At 35.8% G+C, this 20,647-nt stretch overlaps 1 protein-coding gene across 1 annotated transcript in view; it reads right to left on the bottom strand.

Annotated features, from left to right (window-relative positions):
• Positions 1 to 20,647, bottom strand: part of LOC117114241 (63 kDa sperm flagellar membrane protein-like) — a 34,071-nt gene that overhangs the window by 4,772 nt on the left and 8,652 nt on the right. The window contains exon 2 of the mRNA XM_033257844.1: positions 3,265 to 3,396. Within this exon, the coding sequence (XP_033113735.1) occupies positions 3,265 to 3,396 (132 nt within the window). The remainder of the gene's footprint in view (positions 1 to 3,264; positions 3,397 to 20,647) is intronic.

Genomic DNA, 20,647 nt, shown 5'->3' with positions numbered 1-20,647 from the left:
CATGATTTATAATAATTGGAGTAATGCAAATGCATATTTTCTAAAAAAAAAGTCATTTTTAGTGAAATTTTGCCGGGAATGGGGCTTTAATATCTACAACATCACCTGGATTTATTAATGGCCTGCATAAAGTAGATTCATTCATACCTCCACTTTTATTCTTAAAAACTTTTGATAGCCAAGAGTCCAAAGTCTGATTAACGATACTGAATCCAATAACGTATATATCATCAGCAGTAAGAGATAACCTGCCCCTAGTATAGCACACCATGTTCATATTCGGGAAACAGCTTTACGAATTCCGTAATCTCAGTCTTGTCGTACTGGTATATCCGTTGAATGTTGGCGATGAGTGACAAAGGTAAGCTGGTATCGTCCGCATTGTATAGATCGTCGAGTATCCACGTATAGATGTTCTGTGTTGGAAATGCCATTGTTTATGCAAATAGATGACGCTAGATTGTACGGTGGATAGTATATCAATCACGATGGCTTTGCGTGAGTTAAGATGGTACTAGGACATTTCGCCGAATGCCAGTTTGCCGACGACGTTTGGCCGACAGACAGTTGACCGAAAGAAAATTCACCGACACCGTAATTCGCCGAAATCGAATTCGCCGACTGGACGATTCGCCGACAGCCAATTCGCCGACAATATATTTTTGTGATTTTGTGATTGATGTTTCTTCTACAGGTGTTTTGTTTTGTGGATGACTGGGTAGTTGTCATGGGAAGTCGTTAATTATAGATATCCATACATGCAGACATACTTTCAATATATTAATCATGCAATACAAGATTCTGCCAAAAAATATTAAATACAGGCGTATAATAAACACATGTTCATCTATATTTTTCTTCAATATTTTAGTACTTAGAAAATCATAAGCGACTGTAATAACTAATAATAATAATAATAATAATAATAACGTTTTATTTATATAGCGCATATTGCACATTGCCCCTGTGCGCTTTACAGAGAAATAATATAGGCCAACTGAGTTCTGACTTAGGGATTGAATTGTCTAGGAGTTGGAAGGTTGTAGTTAAAATCATTTATTGTGTAAAATAAAACAAAAGTAAAGCGACATGTATACTGACAAAAGCATTCCTTAATAAACGACAGAATAGGATTTCGAATATTTTGATAAACGTAACCATTTTTAATTAGTCCCATTGAACAGGGGTGGATCCAGAATTTATCAAACGGGGGAAGGGGCATTTGTATTATTATTTTTTTTTATTTCAACAGTAATGTTCACTGACATTTAAAAAACACTTAAGAAATTAGAACTACATTTTGAAAAATTTTAACTTCGTTTTGAAAAATTAGAAATTGGGAAACTAGATCTACATTTTGAGAAATGTATGCCTACATTTCCTTTTGTCACAAACCCCCTCCCGGCCTCTGCCCCCGGACCACCACATTTCAAAAAGTCCACATTTTAAAACCTATATTCCACTAAAATCTTTCCTAATTATCGCGAAATGCTGTATGCATTACATTTTTTGCCCTCTCTTTTAACCGTTGATTTTTAATAATGTGCTACGAAATCTGTTGGAAATTATCAGCTCCAGTGATTGCAGATTGATCCATGTCATCTGTAGGCCTACAGATGTAAAGGACATACTAAGTTACAACTTCACAGTGGCGGATTCGGGGGGGGGGAAGCCCCCTAAAATTATAAAAAGAATGGCGAAAAAAGAAAAATCATAATTAAATTTTGTTTGAGAGTGCCATTTCCGGCCATCTAGAGGTGCCATAATCATAACTTTTCTTACCTCAGCCCCATAAATGGTTGGGCTGAGGTGGCATTGACCATCCGTCTGTGAAAGTTTTTTCCTGCACCCCCACCCTCTATTTCTCCTGCCTTAGATCCCTAAACAATACCCAAATGAATGAAAATTTATATAGAATATTACGAATTATGGGTTTCAGAAATCCATTATAAAGGCAGGCTCAGGTCGACACGGAACTGAAAGGAACTCAACTCAACTCAACTCAAGAGAGACTTTCTGAGAAAGGAATTTAGCTTTTCTTGACCTAGGCTTAAGCCTATACCTAGATAATAATGTTCTACTGTTAAATAATTTGTACAAAACTAACTTCAAAAACAAATGCACACTGCCAAGAAGTACTATTATAGTTCGTAAAAATGAATTTTGGAAGTGAAATCTGCATGCTAGTTAGTTGTCAAGTCTTTACTCGTCGTACGTAGAGTTAGATGTAGGCTAGTAGGCCTGGACATAGGAAGCCTGCCTTTTTTCTACACTCTAGGCCTAGCCTAGGTTAGCTAGAATATGGTAAGTATATGCTGTATTATTATTCTTATTATTCTTATTATTATTATTATTATTATTATTATTATTATTATTATTATTATTATTATTATTATTATTATTATTATTATTATTATTATTATTATTATGCCTAGCCTAGACCTATTTGTTAATGTGTTAGAATAAAAATCTGGCCTATGGCCTATATTTTTTAAAACAAAGAATAAAGTAATCTGCCATTAAAACAAAACATTGTAATATATAGTATCTTTTTTTCAGTTAATGCATCTTGATTACGATTAATATCGGGATCAAAGTTTTCAGGTCCTTTGAGTTCCGAATCAGCATTTTTTTCGCGCTTTTTTCAGTTCCGCAAAAAGTTGAACATGGGCAACTGAAAGGAACTCAACTCAGCTTGACTCATGTCGACAAATATGCGCGACTGTCAGATGCGGTCAGTTCCGGTCAGTTGCGCAGAGCATTCATGTCGACAAGTTGAGTTGAGTTGAGTTCCGTGTCGACCCGAGCCTGCATTAAGGCCCTCAAAATGCTAATTTGTCGGGGCTTTTGGGAAATTCGGCCCCCCTCCCACCCATGCGGGTATCCCTAGGCGGTTGCCCATCCTGAGGTCCGCTTCGGTCGCAAAAACGCACCTCCCCATCAAAAATCCTGCCTACGGGCCTGTTTCTACATATTATACGTCGTTAATTAGTGACCTTCTGTTTTACAATTTAATATTTTATACAGAAGTCTCAAAGCGCTCGAGGTGGGTACTAGCTCCTACAGTAACTTGCTTCTCACCAAGGGTCTCTTCGTGTGTGCACACCAGCCAAAATGTGTGCACTGGGCCTATGGTTTAGAGTTCTTATCCGAGAAGACATGTTCCACCACCAGAAGCATAGGTTAGCATGCCGTTCGAAATTGATCAGTTCGAAAGTAGAAAATATAAAATGGAAAGACAAATTTGTTGAATGCAAATCTTACGTATTCCATGCACTCCTTCCTAATAACCCAACCGTCACCATTGGCGTTCATCTTAAATCCACTATTGCATGACGGATTCGCCATACTTGCTGGACATTCTACCATGACACCGGTGCTGTTACTACCAGGACTCTACAAAAAAAAAAAAAAAATTAGGGCCCCCACCCCAAAAAAAAAAAAAAAAAAAAAAAAAAAAAAAAAAATGAAAGCATACATTGTGATTTTCGGTATGGTCTTAAATACGAAATCCAAAGCCTCTCAATATATTGTAATTAGTCGGTCGATTTACTAATCCGTAATGAAAAGATATATAAGGAAGTACTATTGTAATATATATAAAGTAAGACGTATATTATTAGGAAGTATGTATTTTAGTGAACATTATACCAATTTTTCTAGAGACAATATTACAAATACCATTTATATAAGACTTTCATGACAATTATTAATGTATGTTGATACCAAGAAAAGTTGTTTCATTTACACACGATAATTCTTTGTAATCTATAAAAAAAAATTCTAAAAATATAATTTTTAACGACTTAAAAAAAATAATATAATTATTTTTAAATATAAAGAAAGTTAATTTAATTTAAACCAATATGGAAACGATCTTTAGCTCATTGTTTAGCTTTTCAAATAATGCATGCTTATTTTTAATTAAATTTGTGTCGTCGACAAAAAGAATGAAATTAAGAATTTTTTAGCAATTGGGCAAATCATTCACATATTATTAGAAATAAAAGAGGACCCAAAGTGGAACCTTGTGGTACACCACAGACGACTTCATAGTATTTAGAATCAATGGATAAAACAGAAGTAAAGTGACGACAATCAGAAAGAAAACTCTCAATTAGTCGAGGAAAAAGTCCCTGACACCATATATAGCTAATTTGGTGAATACAATTTTGTGACCAATGGCGTCAAATACCTATACTTGGATCAAGAAAGATATACGAAAGTGGATTCTTTTTTAGTTAAAGCAGATAGGACTAATAACGCAGGATCAGTTGAGAACTTGAGTCAAGCTAAAAATAATTTGAGATTACCTAAAATTTAATCTCATAAAATGATCTTCCAACGGTCCCCCATCCCCAAAAAGAAGAAAAAAGCTGCTATTACCAACATTTGCACATTTGCATACTAAAAAGCACTGACATTTTAGTGGAGAGGGGGAGGTTCAGACGTCGGCGACCACCCCGCTGGATCCGGCCCATATCATATCATAAAGTAACCAGTCGGCCAAACACACTGTATTGCCATAACGAGATTAATATTCTAAGGCACAATATTGAATACTGTCTTTACCTTTGTAAATAAGATAAAATACTGAAAGGCTGTATGACTGATATATATATATCTGTCTCTTATACACATCTAGATGTGTATAAGAGACAGCTATTATAGTTCGTAAAACCTTCAAACGATATTATTATTATTATTATTATTATTTTTATTATTATTATTATTATTATTATTATTATTATTATTATTATTATTATTATTATTGTTGTTGTTGTTGTTGTTGTTGGTGTTATGTTGTTATTATTATTATTATTATTAATATTGTTAGGCTATTATTATTATTGTTATTATTATTATTATTATTACCTTGATATCTTAATAATTTTATCATCGTTGTTATTAGTAGTAGTAGTGATAGCATTTGTAATAATAACAAGAAATATTTCCTATAAAAAAAACCCCGCAACATCTGTAGCTTATTCAGTTTGTGTATACAGCTACTTCCAAATTTATCCTATGTTGAAATTTTGTTATCTTATGTTAGCTGTTTTAATAAATAAATCTGTAACTGTATTTTCCCATAGAGCAATAAATATTATAGAGTTTACATTATTGAAGGTATGGCATATACATTTTACAAAGTACATGAGCTATAGAGATCTGGGAATAAATTTAAACAATTTCTTTATTTGGAAGTAGCAGTGTTCCAGATAGAGTTGTGGTGTAGACTGAAATGTATCACTGTGCAAACACTTGCCATATGATCACAAACATATTCACAAATACACACTTATACATATATATTTAGATATATTTATTTGCTAATAACTGTTAATGTTTAAACATATTGACAATGGCAAATATCATAGGGCTCATGTACTGGTATATTTAGCTGAACAATAATGCAGGTTTGAGAAACATTGATGAACATTAATTAAGACTCATGTGAGATCTTTTTATACATTTGTTTCCTAATATATGGAACAATATTCTTATCTTTAAATTCCTAAATTAATTTAAAACTTAGCAAACATACATTATCTATGCTTTTGTTATGGTGATCAACCCCGCGTTGTCTGTTAATGTTTAAATATATTGACAATGGCAAAAATCATAGGGCTCATGTACTGGTATATTTTGCTGAACAGGTTTGAGAAACATTGATGAACATCAATTAATATCCATGTGAGATATTTTATACCTTTATGTTTCTTAATAATTGGAACAATATATCTTTAAACTTCCTAAATTTATTAAAAACTTTACAAACATACATTATGTTGAAAGCATGGACAAAAATATTAAACCCATTCAAGACTGGTGCAATATGAGTAGTAAAAAAAATATATCTGTATTTTATCAGAAAAAAGGTGTCTAGAACCTGTAAGATGTCAAACAAAATGGGACCAATACTTTAATATTTCAGTTGACTGGTTTTTAACATGGGAAAGGAAAGTTAAACATATCAAGGAAAACAAACTTAAACAATTAAACCTTAAATTGTTGCATAATTTAGTGCCCACTAAAAAGAGGCTTTGTACATGGAAGTTATATGAGTCAGATAAATGTGAAACATTTAAAGTTGTTGAAGATGAAGAACATTTATTATTTAGTTGTACTGAAGCAAGCATGCTATGAAAATATATAAATAGTGTAACCGTCAACAGATTTGGTATCGAAACTACTTTTAAAAACATTGTTTTAGGTACGGGAAATATTGATGTTGATTACCTGTTTTCGGTCGTTTTTTCCAGTGTTTATAAAGCTAACGTTTTAAAAAATCTTAACAAGTGGAACCATAGGTCACTCTTTACACTTTTTTAACACAGAAAAATATGAGAAAATGGTTTTAATTCTTTTTTTCCAAAAATCAAATTATTAAAATTGTACATGAAAAGGAATCTCTTTTATACCATAACTCTATTTTTATATGATGTAAAATATTGATGTTGATGAGCGATACATGCTGTAAATTGTACTACTGAATTGACAAATAAAAGTGGGATGAACCCATAAAAGAGAGAAAAAAAAACATACATTATCCATGCTTTTGTCATGGTGATCAAGTTTGGGTAAGCACTTTATATCACTATTTTGATGTTAATTGCTTATTCATTTAACAACATACATATTGATAATAGCGAATATCATAGGACTTTGTACTAGTGGTATATGTTGCTGAACAATAAGCAGGTTTTGAGAAACATTGATGAACATTAATTAAGACTCATGTGAGATCTTTTTATACATTTATGTTTTTTAATAAATGGAATAATATTCTTATCTTTAAATTCCTAAATTTATTTAAAACTTAACAAACATACATTATCCATGCTCCCGTATTCTTAAAACAAACTTTAGTCGAACTTCGAACTAGAACTTCATTTAGTGCTAGTTGCAACTTCAACTTCAATTTGTATTCACAAACAACGTAGTCGAAGTTTTAACTACGACCTACTCAAGTCCTAGTTTTAGTTCAACTGAAGACGAATAGCAAGCCAAGACTATCAAACTAACCAATGAAAAGGGCTAACTTTAATAGCAGACGAAATTTTAGAAATCCTGTAATGTGGATGAATATTAAGCTGTCGTCTGTGGTTCAAAAACGTATTTCCCCATAATTCATAATAGACCATCATTCGCTTAATTAATTTTCTATAATAATAACTATATTATTTGTTAACATCACCAGCATACATCCGTGAGATGATTGTGACAAGATCCACGACTTGTACAAGATCCCTTAGGTCAACAACCGATAAATCTGTGCTATTCGTTCCCCAAAGTCGTCTCAGAACTTATGGTGATCGAGCATTTGCAGTTGCTGCCCCTAAGCTTTGGAACAGCCTGCCCGATTATGTACGCCAGGCACCTTCAACTGGGATTTTCAAAAGCCGATTGAAAACTCATCTTTATAACTCACTATAGACCACTCACATTAGTTCATTTTCGTTGCTCGATAGGCCAATATTTAGTTACACACATCATTATGACACCTGTGAAATCAATAGCTGACCGGCCTTGTTCGGTCAGTGAAACGGTGTGATGATGTGTGATTCTATTTTTTATCTGTTTTGTCGGTTATTCTGTTTGGTTAGTTTAGGTTATTTCCGGTCAAATTTATTTCCATACATTATTCACATATATTTTTCAAGCGCCTTGAGAGGGTTTCGATCGTGGAAGGCGCTATATAAATATAAAACCATTAACATATTACGATAAAGTATTTGAACAGTCACTGAAAATTTGCTTTCTTTGGAGAGCTATTATAGTTGAGCCCGATCGAGGGCGGCGCCATCTTTGTTGTTGTTATGGTGAAGCTAGGTGATCGCAAGGCGAGGGGATTTCGTGCAAATCAGGAACTATCGCATGTGGCTAGTAAAACATGTTAATTTCTCCTTTTGGAAGCTCAACTTGATGTCTCTTTTGTTTAAAGGCCAACTCAGACAGCGTCGGCTGACGCAGCCCGACCCGATTTATCGTCGGGGACAGTCTTAAGCCGTCGTGAAAAATATTAAACATGTTTAATATTTTACGACGCGACTGCCACCGACGCACACCATCGCGTCTGCGTTTAACCATGGAGGTATTATTGAGAAGGAGATCACTCGGCAAAGCTACGCGCACGCAGCCCTATGCAAATGAACCAAGATCAAAGTTGCCGCAGCGCGTAAAGAACGTTTGGCGGGGAACACATAGGTTTGTCGCGTCAAAGGGATCTGTTGCCGAGTGATCTCCTTCTCAATAATACCTCCATGGTTTAACTCACACAGACCCGACGCGACAACAAATCGCGTCGGGCTGCGTCGGCCGACGCTGTCTGAGTTGGCCTTAAAGCCCAAATATTTAACGTGTTTAATATTTCTCACGACGGCTTAAGACTGTCCCCGACGATAAATCGGGTCGGGCTGCGTCGGCCGACGCTGTCTGAGTTGGCCTTAACACACCGAAGATATATCAAATCTGCGTATACAATCGTTTTTATTCGTTTAAATTTATCGTGAGTTACAAAAACACGTTTTTAGTGGGGTAAATATTTCAAGACGGCGATTTAGCCTGATCCTAGGCTGACTAAAAAAATCGGCCTGCGAAGGTATCATTTTAGTCGAGGTTCGCGTCATTTAGTCGTAGTGCTAGTCGAAATCGTTTTAAGAATACGAAATGACGTAATTTTTAAGTTTTAGCTCGAACTACGACTAAAGTTTGTTTTAAGAATACCTGGGATAATCTTAATAAGCAATTAGTAGAGCTCCGCAAAATACACTATAGGAAAATTATTATACGAAGGTTAGATTTAATGCTTGAAAAAATTCTGCAAGTTCCAAAGGAAATTTTGAATGCATTAAATCTAACATAAGTATAATAATTTTCCGCTAGTGTACGATGCATGCTCTACTAATTGCTTTATAACTCAGTTTTTATAAACTGTGTTGTACCATGGAGGCTGTCTCTCTGTGTTGTACCATGGAGGTATTATTGAGAAGGAGATCACTCGGCAACAGATCCCTTTGACGCGACAAACCTATGCAACAACTTGGCAACGACATGCATTTATACGCTTCCAGCAGACAGTTGTGCAATAAAACGTTTGATTTTAGCCCATTAAATATCTTTATAATGAACAATGTTCCCCTGATTAGATTTTTTCGGGCTTTTGGTATGTTATTATTTGTATATTTCAGGAACGGATTCCGTAAAATATTTATGTTAAAATTACTTCTGTGTTCATTATAATTTTGTCTAAAGATTGACTGGTTCGACTATAAAGCTAAGTCAGCGTAAAACTGAAAAATACTCATATTTTGGATTCATTTTTCGGATAGTTAACCCTCGTTAACCCTAAAATTACTTAGTTTATTATAATCCTTAATCATTTATTAATTATTATTTGTTAAAATTAGAATTGACGAATTTTGGCCAATTTATGAAAATTAAAGTTGAAATATACTATACTTTTATAGGTCATGTAAATGTTCCATTAAATTCGAAACTTTTGTTGGAGGAAAATATTATTATGTTTGATATTTTATGAGAGATAAATGTATCAGCTTCAAAATAGAAAAGATTGCGCAGCCATAGTGATTGACAGTATGTAGTGCGCATTGAGGAAAGAAGGTGCTCTCCATTTCGTCATGTCCAATTTTTAGGTCAACTATGCCTGCTGAAAATTTGATGGCGGGGAACACATGGGACTACAAAGGCATCGCGAAAACGTTCTTTACGCGCTGCGGCAACTTTGCAATGATCTTGGTTCATTTGCATAGTGCTGCGTGCGCGTGGCTTTGCCGAGTGATCTCCTTCTCAATAATACCTCCATTGTTGTACCATGGAGGTATTATTGAGAAGATCACTCGGCAACAGATCCCTTTGACGCGACAAACCTATGTGTTCCCCGCTTTTGGATCGCGCGCGGGCGTATTACCCTGTAATTCACATTTTTTCGTTAGCAACAACTTGGCAACGACATGCATTTATACGCTTCCAGCTGAGCAATAAAACGTTTGATTTTAACCCATTAAATATCTTTATAATGAACAATGTTCCCCTGATTAGATTTTTTCGGGCTTTTGGTATTAGTGAGAAACCTAATGTCCAAAAAAACAGGATTGCGAGATAGGCTTGCCCAAAGCAATTTTATTGCATTTTCCGGATATTTTGAGTATGCTGAATCCAAAAATGCAAAGGTCCATTTTTTCCGAAATTGTCTTGGCGGCCATTTTGGAATTTCAAAATGGCCGCCATTTATACAGTAAAAATAACCATAACTGCGCTATTAGAGTAGGTATATATCGACATGATTTTGGTACCAAACCCTATTTTCTCAATGTCAACCTGTCCAATGGTGATATTCTCACAAACCATAAATGGCAGCCATCTTGAATTTCAAAATGGATGCCAGTTTGAAAGTAAAATACCAATTACTGTGCTATTAGAGCAGGTATCAACTTGATTTTGGTAGCAAACCATAGGTTTTCAATGTCAACCTGTCTAATGGTCATATTCCCACGAATCATAAATGGCGGCCATCTTGAATTTCAAAATGGCTGCCATTTTCACAGTAATAAAAAAGCATAACTGTGCCATTAGAGCAGGTCAACATGATTTAGGTAGCCAAACCCTGTGTTTTCAATGTCAAGCTGTCGAATGGTGATATACACATGGATCAAGAATGGTGGCCATTTTAAATTTCGAAATGGCCGACAAATTTCTAACACAAACTGCTTAGATTTTTGCGAAGTAATGTCAATTATTAATTGCAAAACCCAAGTTTTAATTGCAACCTATCAACAAATTAACCTGTCTAATGGTTATATTCCAAATGGAATCATACCTTTTTGGACCATGAAGACAGAAAGACAACACATGTGAAGTACCAAAGAGAAATCCAAAAGGGGCTTTGTCATGATTCTGTATGTCAGTGGTCTTTGGGAAAAGAGTAGATCGATCGCACACAACTTTAATACATGATTCAGACATCAAAATAAGTTGAGAGAACTAGTGCATCCAAAAAACAAGATTCTATGAGCAAACACTCACCTTAGAATTATTATGTGGTCATTGCGACCAATAGTAAAAGGTTTGACCGCTTAGGTGAACATGAAATGAGGTTGAAAAACATAAATAAAGGGTACGAACTAGAGCCAACATGGGTTCGTCTTAATGAGACATGCACAAAGCAGCAATCACTGGACATACAGTATGGTCACACACAACCACATCCCAGATTGGAAATACAAGTTACAGGGGGAACTGATGTCGGCAGTAGATGAATAAGGATCTAAATGGTTGAGAAGTAAAGACAATAATATTAACAGAGACGAGGGAGTACATCAATTGTCCCATGTGTAGGAACAATTTTTGTTGACTCACAACAAGACCCAGGGACTCCTGCTCACATTAGACCAGGAGAGGTTTGCCGACACAATACCACCAGTCGTCAAGCTGGAGATTGATATGCAGATTTCTACACGTTAATTTGAGAATGGTAACTGAGTGACAAAAACTGTCATACGTATGTTTTTTTAAGTCTAAAATAAGAAATTTAGCGTTAATAACTATACACACACACACACACGTCAAACAGTCCACAGTTAATATTCCTATGCAGATTAAATTAAATCGCAGTTAATTACTTCGATAGGAAGAGGTCTCACAATTAGGTGCACAGGGTATTTAATCGGCAAAGACAGTAGAACAAGGAATGCGCAAACTAATTTTATTGTTCACTAAGGGTTATTTTTCCAAAAAATAAGAGTTGGATCTACTTCATTGATATTTTTACTATTTGGCAATACCAAAATATATTTGTGGGATTGGGGACAACGTATCAAGTTGATAGAACAAATACAGAGGTTGTTTCCTTATCTTTGCTAATGGTTAGAGTTTAACATGATCAATATATCAATCATAAATAATGGCAGCATCAAAGACACAAATTAACGATTACAAACCAGATAAACAGTCCAGCTTTGTTAAAAATTCGACAGATTTTATGATGTTCAATATTTAGTGAAGTGCAAACCATTAAATGAACAAAACAAAACCAATTAATATGACATCGAAAGAAATTTGGCAACAAACCATGTGTCTGTGATAGATATTAACTTTTGGCAAAATCAAGTCATCTATGGCACATGGGCACATCCATTTGGAGAATGCAGTTTAAAAAGTTGGTTATTTTTTAGGGAACAGATACCAAGGTCAACACTTTCAATTGTCGGAAGATGTTAAACATTATCAGGATGCATCAATGACAGACACATTGATGCTACTGTATTTTATAGACTGCCTTAGACACAAAACTAATAAATGCTTACTTGCCATACCCTATATCAATGTTGGTTATTGCAAATGAAAAAAAAGGAAAATTTCAAGTACTATGGTTACCTTGATATGTCTTTTTGACAAGTCTGTAAATGACACTTCAATTAAAATATTATCTCAGTCAAGAAAGAATTGTTGATGGGAGAAATATTAATGGGTCATGCCAACAACATATTTTTCTCTTCCAGCACTCAAAGCAGTTATAGTGGTGGCTAAATTTGAGTACCAGTAAAAATTGCGCAAGAACTATAATTTTCTGCCCAATTTTATGGTGTAGAGGTCTGTTCAAGCACTTTTAAAGTGCTTGAACAGACGTCTACACCATAATAACTGAATTTGCTTTAAAAACTAGTAGTATACAATGAGGCTAATTTGAAGGGCATAAGTGGTATGTATGCCTACCAATTTAATCATTAATGATGAGAGAGTGGGTTGGTGTAATGGTTTCCATTGTGGTTCTCGATCTTATCAAAGAGTATAAATAGAACAAGAGAGCAAAGTCCCGTTCGTAAAAACGTCATGCCTGTGTAGGACGCCCACTAACGGTTGTATATTCTTTTTATTACCCAGTGCAGCGCTGCGCAGCGCGGTAGAAGTACGCCCGCTATAAACTCAGTAAGCAGAAAACAAAAGTACAGTATCTTGTGGAGAACAGATAAACAGACAAACCTACCGTGCGCGGACACATACAAGCGTTAGTTGGCGTCCTACACTAGCTGCGTAGAGCGTATCGTTTTTTACACTCTCAATGAGCGTTGTTGGCTCTCTTGTTCTATTTATACTCTTTGATCTTATTCATGTTTGACTACACCAGTTTGCTCTACACCATGTAGATATCTACTACCACCAACATCTACCGGTACATTTTTTTTTTTATTATTGTTACTTCGCCGTGCAAACTCTTAAACAATACCGGTATTACCTAATGAAATAATTTCAAGTTTCAAATATGTAGATGGCAGAGAAGAATAACATGATACAAGTTTTATTGTTCTAACAAGATATGTTGATCTGCTGATTAAGGAACTCTTATGTAATTTTTTAGATTAATACAGGAGTGGCTGATATTGTAAAAAAACTTGACATGCATCTGAAAAAAATGTCAGTCATTTTGAGTAAAGACAGTTGGCATCCGTTCTTCATGTGAATATCACCATTGGACTGGTTAATGTGTTATTAAGTTCGTAATAAAATCTTTTTCAATCGACATATTTACTTTTAAAAAAATAATGCAGTTGTCATACATGCTAACATTTTGATAGTAAAAAACGGGGGAATTTGGTCATGGGGTGTGGAGAGGTGTTCCCATTACACGTGTAACCACTCCCCTTGGAGGCTTTAGCTATTAATGTATTATAAGGCAAATCTCATGATTCTTATGATATGTATTCCAATAATAAAAGTACGATATTGATTTTAAATAACTTGTGTGTTTAATTGAACCACATTTTGTCTTGTGTCTACACAAGACAAAATATGCCTACAGGCTATGTCTATATGGATTAATTTCTCATTTTCTAGCCCTTTTTCAGTACAAGATACAAAATCTGGATTCAATACTTGTCTAAAAGTGGGTTTTCTATAATTACTGGACTGGTATTTTAGCAACTGCAACTTCATGTCCAATTATTCAACATAAGGTCTGGTCCCGTAGTGTGTTATTACAAAAAGACTACAATTAAATCAGTTGATACCTGCTCTAATAGCAAACTATTGTTATTTTTACTGTAAAAACGGCAGCCAATTTGAAATTCAAGATGGCCGCCATTTATGATCAGTGAGAATATCACCATTGGAGAGGTTGACATTGAAAATATAGTGTTTGCTGCCAAAATGATGTTGATATTTACTCTAATGACACAGTTATTGTTATTTTTTATGTGAAAATGGCGGCCATTTTTAAATTCCAAAATGGCCGCCAAGACAATCTTGAAAAAAATGGACCCTTGCATTTTTGGATTCAGCATACCCAAAATATCCAGAAAATGCAATAAAATTGCTTTGGGCAAGGCTATCTCGCGAAATGACACTAGGGTCCACACTATATGCTATTATTTGTATATTTCAGGAACGGATTCCGTAAAATATTTATGTTAATATTACTTCTGTGTTCCTTATAATTTTGTCTAAAGATTGACTGGTTCGACTATAAAGCTAAGTCAGCGTAAAACTGAAAAATACTCAGATTTTGGATTCATTTTTCGAATAGTTAGCCCTCGTTAACCCTAAAATGCCTTAGTTTATTATAATCCTTAATCATTTATTAATTAATATCTGTATTAATATTGGCGAATTTTGGCCAATTTATGAAAATTGAAGTTGAAATATACTATATTTTTATAGGTCATGTAAATGTTCCATTAAATTCGAAACTTTTCTTGGTGGAAAATATTAATATGTTTGATATTTTATGAGAGATAAATATATCAGCTTCAAAATAGAAAAGATTGCGCAGCCATAGTGATTGACAGTATGTAGTGCGCATTGAGAAAAGAAGGTGCTCTCCAATTCGTCATGTTGAATTTTTTGGTCAACTATGCCTGTTGAAAATTTGATGGCGGGGAACACATGGGACTACAAAGGCATCGCGCAAACGTTCTTTACGCTCTGCGGCAACTTTGATCTTGGTTCATTTGCATAGCGCTGCGTGCGCGTAGATTTGCCGAGTGATCTCCTTCTCAATAATACCTCCATGGTTGTACCAGTCATCGGTTGCTATAGTGATATGATCAGTATACTGTGTGCGTATATTTTGTGCGTATGCCATAGAGATATAGGCTACGTTCAGACCTGTGAGATACGCCAGGCGTATCTAACGCCAGGTGTACGTTAATCCATGGCGTAACTAGCGAGATGTCCAGACTGGGCGATTAATGAACGCTAGCGTAAGTATTCGCGCGAAATATTCGTATTCGTAATTCGCGCATTTTATTTTCTAGTCAGTCAGAGGGCTTATTAATATGTAATAATATGTATACTAAGCCTGAAGGTGGCGCTTTACTACGACGGCCATCTTGGATGGTACACATACAACTCTGCATTGCTGCGCCATCTTGTCAGCACTCTAGTTGTTTAATAGCTCTATGGCGTATGCTGATTTGTACTCGCTCCTGCAGTAGTAGGCCTACGCGTTAACTCAACGTGGCCACACGACGTAGCATGCTTTGTAACATGACCCCTGTAGCATTTAGCATTTATGCTACGCATAATTTCACAGAAACGTAGCATAATATAGGTTGACATTGAAAAACATTTTAAATAAAATTATAAATATTGGTAATAGAATGTTAGTTCCAAAAACAAAGGTTGCTTTGTTTTACCACTCAATATATAGGCCTACTACAGAAATGGGTATGATATTATTGACATGACGTTTTTGCGCCGCTTGCAGTCGGGGTGTATTACTGTATTAGGTGTTGCAAAATACAGAGAAGTGCGCATCATTAACTACAGCTCTCGTACTAAATGAGCATTAGAGTTCCTATATATCTAAGAGAGTTGCGACATGAGCGGTTCAGGTCACATGACCAGTGGACGCCCTCATTCTACCATTTTGGGTCCACACAACTAAACCAGTGGTGCGTAACTAACAGAAATAATATAAGCTTTGAGGCTAAATTCTCGACCTCATGTTATTTAAAAATTCATAACTTCGTAAGAGAGGTCGAGTTACATTATTTTTTGCTGGAAAATGTTCTTAATAGACTATTCTACACCACTACATAATTGAAATAAAATTGAAAATTTGTTTCGACCTCTAAATTCAAGATTGGAAAAGAAGAGCCTATGTAAATAGTGCATTAACATAGGCCTACGTACCGCAGCAGCCTAGCAAGTTTTTTGGAGATATTAAAGACTGGCATCCTAGCTAGAGGCTTGCCGCAAACACCCGTTTATTATACGAATTTCAAAGTTGTCCTGTGAGTAGAACGGAGTTGTTATAGTGGGTGTAAGTAAGGCCTAGGCATAGTCGCTACGCTTAACAAATGAAATGATGTACGCCTCGCCAATCTGGTCAAGCAAAAACTACATGTAATATAATTAATTATAACAGACTATTGGTTAAAGCATGGAGGTATTATTGAGAAGGAGATTACTGAAGCGTATAAACGCATATGATTAGCCATCAGGGCCATAATGAAAGCGCCGTAATCACAATGAAAGCGCCGCTATCTTCATAAAAAGTGCCGTAATGTCATTCATAAGCGCCGTAATGCATTTCATTTTCAACCAATCACAGGGTTAGGATGACGCCAACAGGGTCATAATGAAAGCGCCGTTATCTTGTTACAAAAAAAAGCGCCGTGATCATAATAAAAGCGCCTAATAATAATGAAAGCGCCGTAATAATAATGAAAGCGCCGTCATGCTATTCACTTTTAACTAAACACAGGCTTAGAATTACGCCAACAGGGTCATAATGATTACGGCGTTAACTTATTCGATAAAAGGGCCGCTTTGAGTAGCTGGCGCAAGGGCCACACTATTGGCCAATCACATTCCTTCTTTCATGTTTGCTGAATTGAACGAAAATGTGATGGATGGTTTTGACTGGGCCAGTATCGCTTTTAGAGCCATTTAATACATAAACCGTTAGCAATGGATGTGCAAAATTTAAAATTCCTTTAAGTACGCCTACGCAACCATCAATCGTCTTGTCACTGAAGCAGTTAATGATGAGGATGATGGGGATTTCAGTCTTGGATGAGCAACTAAATCCTTAGAATAGTCCTCTATCTAGCCTAGGGTAGGCCTGCCTAGCTTAGCTAGGCCTAGAGTTAGGTCAATCATTAAACATTAAAACATTATCAAAACATTTTAAAAAAAACCCATTAGAATCAATAAAACAATATTATTATTATTATTATTATTATTATTATTATTATTATTATTATTATTATTATTATTATTATTATTATTATTATTTAAAAACATTAAAATCATTAAAACATTATTATTTTTATTATTATTATTATTATTATTATTTATTATTATTATTATTATTTATTATTTATTATTTATTATTATTATTATTATTATTATTATTATCATTATCATTATCATTATTATTATTATTATTATTGTTATTTAAAACATTAAAATCATTAAAACATTATTTTCATCACGATTGAGAGAAAAAATGTGGGTCTTCGTTTTTCTGATCTTCGGTCTTCGTTTTTTAGACACCCGTATAGGGTGTCAGTAAAACGAAGACCCTTAAGTATTTCTTGATATTCCTCATTTTATTCCGATTAAATAATGAAATAGGTACTTGGCAACTGTTTTATGATGATTTTGAAATACATTTAATAAGATAATTGAGAAATAATTGGGGGTCTTCGTTTTCCGGGTCTTCGGTCTTCGTTTTGTAGACACCCATATACAGTGGCGTAGCTAGGGGGGTCAAAGAGGGGGGGGGGGCGGAACGTGCCCCGGGCGCCACGTTTGAGGGGGAGCTGAAATGGGACAATGAGAGTAAAAAAATAACACGACGAAATTGATGTATTTTGTCAGGCATGAATATTTTAATAAGAATCCGAATGTAGTTGTTTTATTGGCAAATTCATAGACTGTGATTACTTTTCAGTCCATTTCGACCGTTTTCTCTTGTTTTTTTTTTATCCTATTGTGTAATGACTACATGACTAAAGCTCATCCTGCCATATCTCAGAGCCACGATGGGTAAAGCGAGACTATCTGGCACTGCTTAGTATTGAGCGTGATGAAGCAGACAACATTGCTAACTTTGATCATGTTATTAACTTTATTTGCTGATACAAAAGCACAAAAATTTCAGTTGTAAGTTTAAACAATGTTAAAAATTCAGCAACTTACAAGACTCTATTATAAGATTAATTTAGAGAATAAGAATACTGAGATGTACCGGTATGCGATAAATACAACAGCCTTACAAATTAGGATAATGGTAAAGTTGTATACAAAGTTCCGAACATTGTAACAGCAGTTTAAATAGTATGAAACAGGGATGGCACCAGGGCCCCCCTTCGGGAATAGCTGCGCCCCCACCCCCTTCGTCTGGGAGAAAAACCATAATTCGTTGGGGAGAAAAAAAATTCTATGTATTTTGTAAATATTAGTAGACTCTAAAATCGATTAAATAAGCCTTTGAAACCCATAAATTGTCAAAAATGTTCGGGGGCTTCGGCCCCCCACACACTCTAGGCCACTGTCGGAAGATTTTAAGCGACCTTGATCATGCCCACTTTGCTCTCTTCAAGGAAATCTTCCCCCTCGTCGGAGCATACCCCTCCCCCTCCCAACATTGGACCCCCTCGGGCAAATCCTGTACCCATCCCTGTTAAGAAAGAACTACGAGGGCTAGAATAATAATAATAGTTATTTGGGTTTAAATAATGTTATTTAGACAGTGCATTATATGGACGTCCCGATGGACGTACAGTACGCATATGCTCCTATACAACCAATATCAATTAATTTCAAAATATTAAAATTATAATTGGGTGGGGTGCAATTTTCTACTCATGCCCCCGGGCGCCAAAACCTCTAGCTACGACACTGCCCATATAGGGTGTCTATAAAACGAAGACCCTTGAAAATTTCACAAACAGACGCCCAAAAAAAATTCTTAATCTTGATTTTGTGACAGCTTGGTGTATTATCATCAAAATGAAAGAGAAGAAAAAGGGGTCTTGGTTTTTGGTCTTTGGTCTTTGTTTTATAGACACCCCTTGACTAGGCCTATAAAAAAAATAAATAAAAACCGCTAAATCAGACCATTAGACCCCTGCACACTCCGACTCGCACCTTCGGCCGCGCCTGGATTCTCTCGCTCCTCCGATTCGCCGACTGCTATGAAAGACGGAATGTGATTGGCTAAAAGTGTGACCCTTGCGCCAGCTACTCAAAGCGGCGTTTTTCTAATTTTGATAACGGCACTTTTATTGAAAAAGTTAACGCCGTAATCAATTATGACCCTGATGGCGTCATTATAAGCCTGTGATTGGTTGTAAAATGAACGACATGACGGCGCTTTTTATATGATTACGGCCCCTTAATGAAACACGTTAACGGCGCTTTCATTATGACCGCGTTGGCGTCATTCTAAGCATGTAATTGGTTGAAAATGAATTGCATGACGGCGCTTTAATTATGATTACGGCGTTTTTATTATGATTACGGCGCTTTCATTATAATTACGGCGCTTTTAATATGATCACGGCACTTTTTTGTAACAAGTTAACGGCGCTTTCATTATGACCCTGTTGGCGTCATCCTAAACCTGTGATTGATTGAAAATGAATTGCATTACGGCGCTTTTTATGAAGATAACGGCGTTTTCATTATGACTACGCGTTTCATTATGGCCCTGATGGCTACCCATAAACGCATGTCGTACAAGGAGATCCAGGCACCACATTAGCTGATTATAAAAGGGTTTTATTTTGTCTAATGCCTGCCCACAAGACGCGGCTTGCTCACACCGGTCCACCGATACCCCTTTTACACTGCAAGCAAAATTCCGGACGTAACCCGGGATTTTCCAATACCCGGGTTAAAATCTCCCGAGTTTTGGTTAGTGTAAACGTCAAAAAGTCCTACTCGGGTTGCCAAACATTCCGGAAGGGACGTGCGGGAAACATTCACCGTAGGACAACCCGGGTGCATTCCGTAGTCGCCAGTGTAAACAGCATAGAACTTGATTTTGGAATTAGGCGGCGGCCTTACCTTGCGCCTACCGCAGCGTGGTCAGGTAGGCCTAAACTTTACCTACAACGGGCTAGGCTTAGACACATGTCAAATTAAACCCTCTACGCTCCGGTATAGAATAAAATCAAAATTTCTGATTTAATTCGCATAATTTAAAAACAATTAACAGGTACATTGCTTCGATAATTGACAATTTGTGGCTTCGTGACGACAAGGAACTCGAGCAAATTGATAATTCACCATCAAAGATCTTATAAACACAAGATAGCGTTCTCCGCGATTTACGTGTGCAAATTCTGTAATAAGGCATGAATGGCGCCCTCTTGCTAAATTGGACACTTTTGACCCTTGCCCGCTCTGACCATACCGTACACCGCGCCACTTTACCTTATCCTGTGAACAGCAGAACAGGAACCATCTCAGATCCATGGCGACAGATAGGACGCCCTCTTCCAAAACTTATTACTTTTTCTCTTTGGTATAATAGCCAGAGCCATATATATAAAGAGTTGCGACATTCTGCTCCTTGGTTTACGAAAGTCACGTGGTACACACCGTCCATTTTGTTTCATAATCTTCCCGATGAACACATGCAAAGTATATGTGTTACGTACTATACACATCT

Source organism: Anneissia japonica, unplaced genomic scaffold, assembly GCF_011630105.1.
Source record: "Anneissia japonica isolate Jap-2015-1 unplaced genomic scaffold, ASM1163010v1 scaffold1525_len913038_cov183, whole genome shotgun sequence".
Classification (NCBI taxonomy): Eukaryota; Metazoa; Echinodermata; class Crinoidea; order Comatulida; family Comatulidae; genus Anneissia; species Anneissia japonica.
This window is presented reverse-complemented; position numbering and strand designations above follow the sequence as displayed.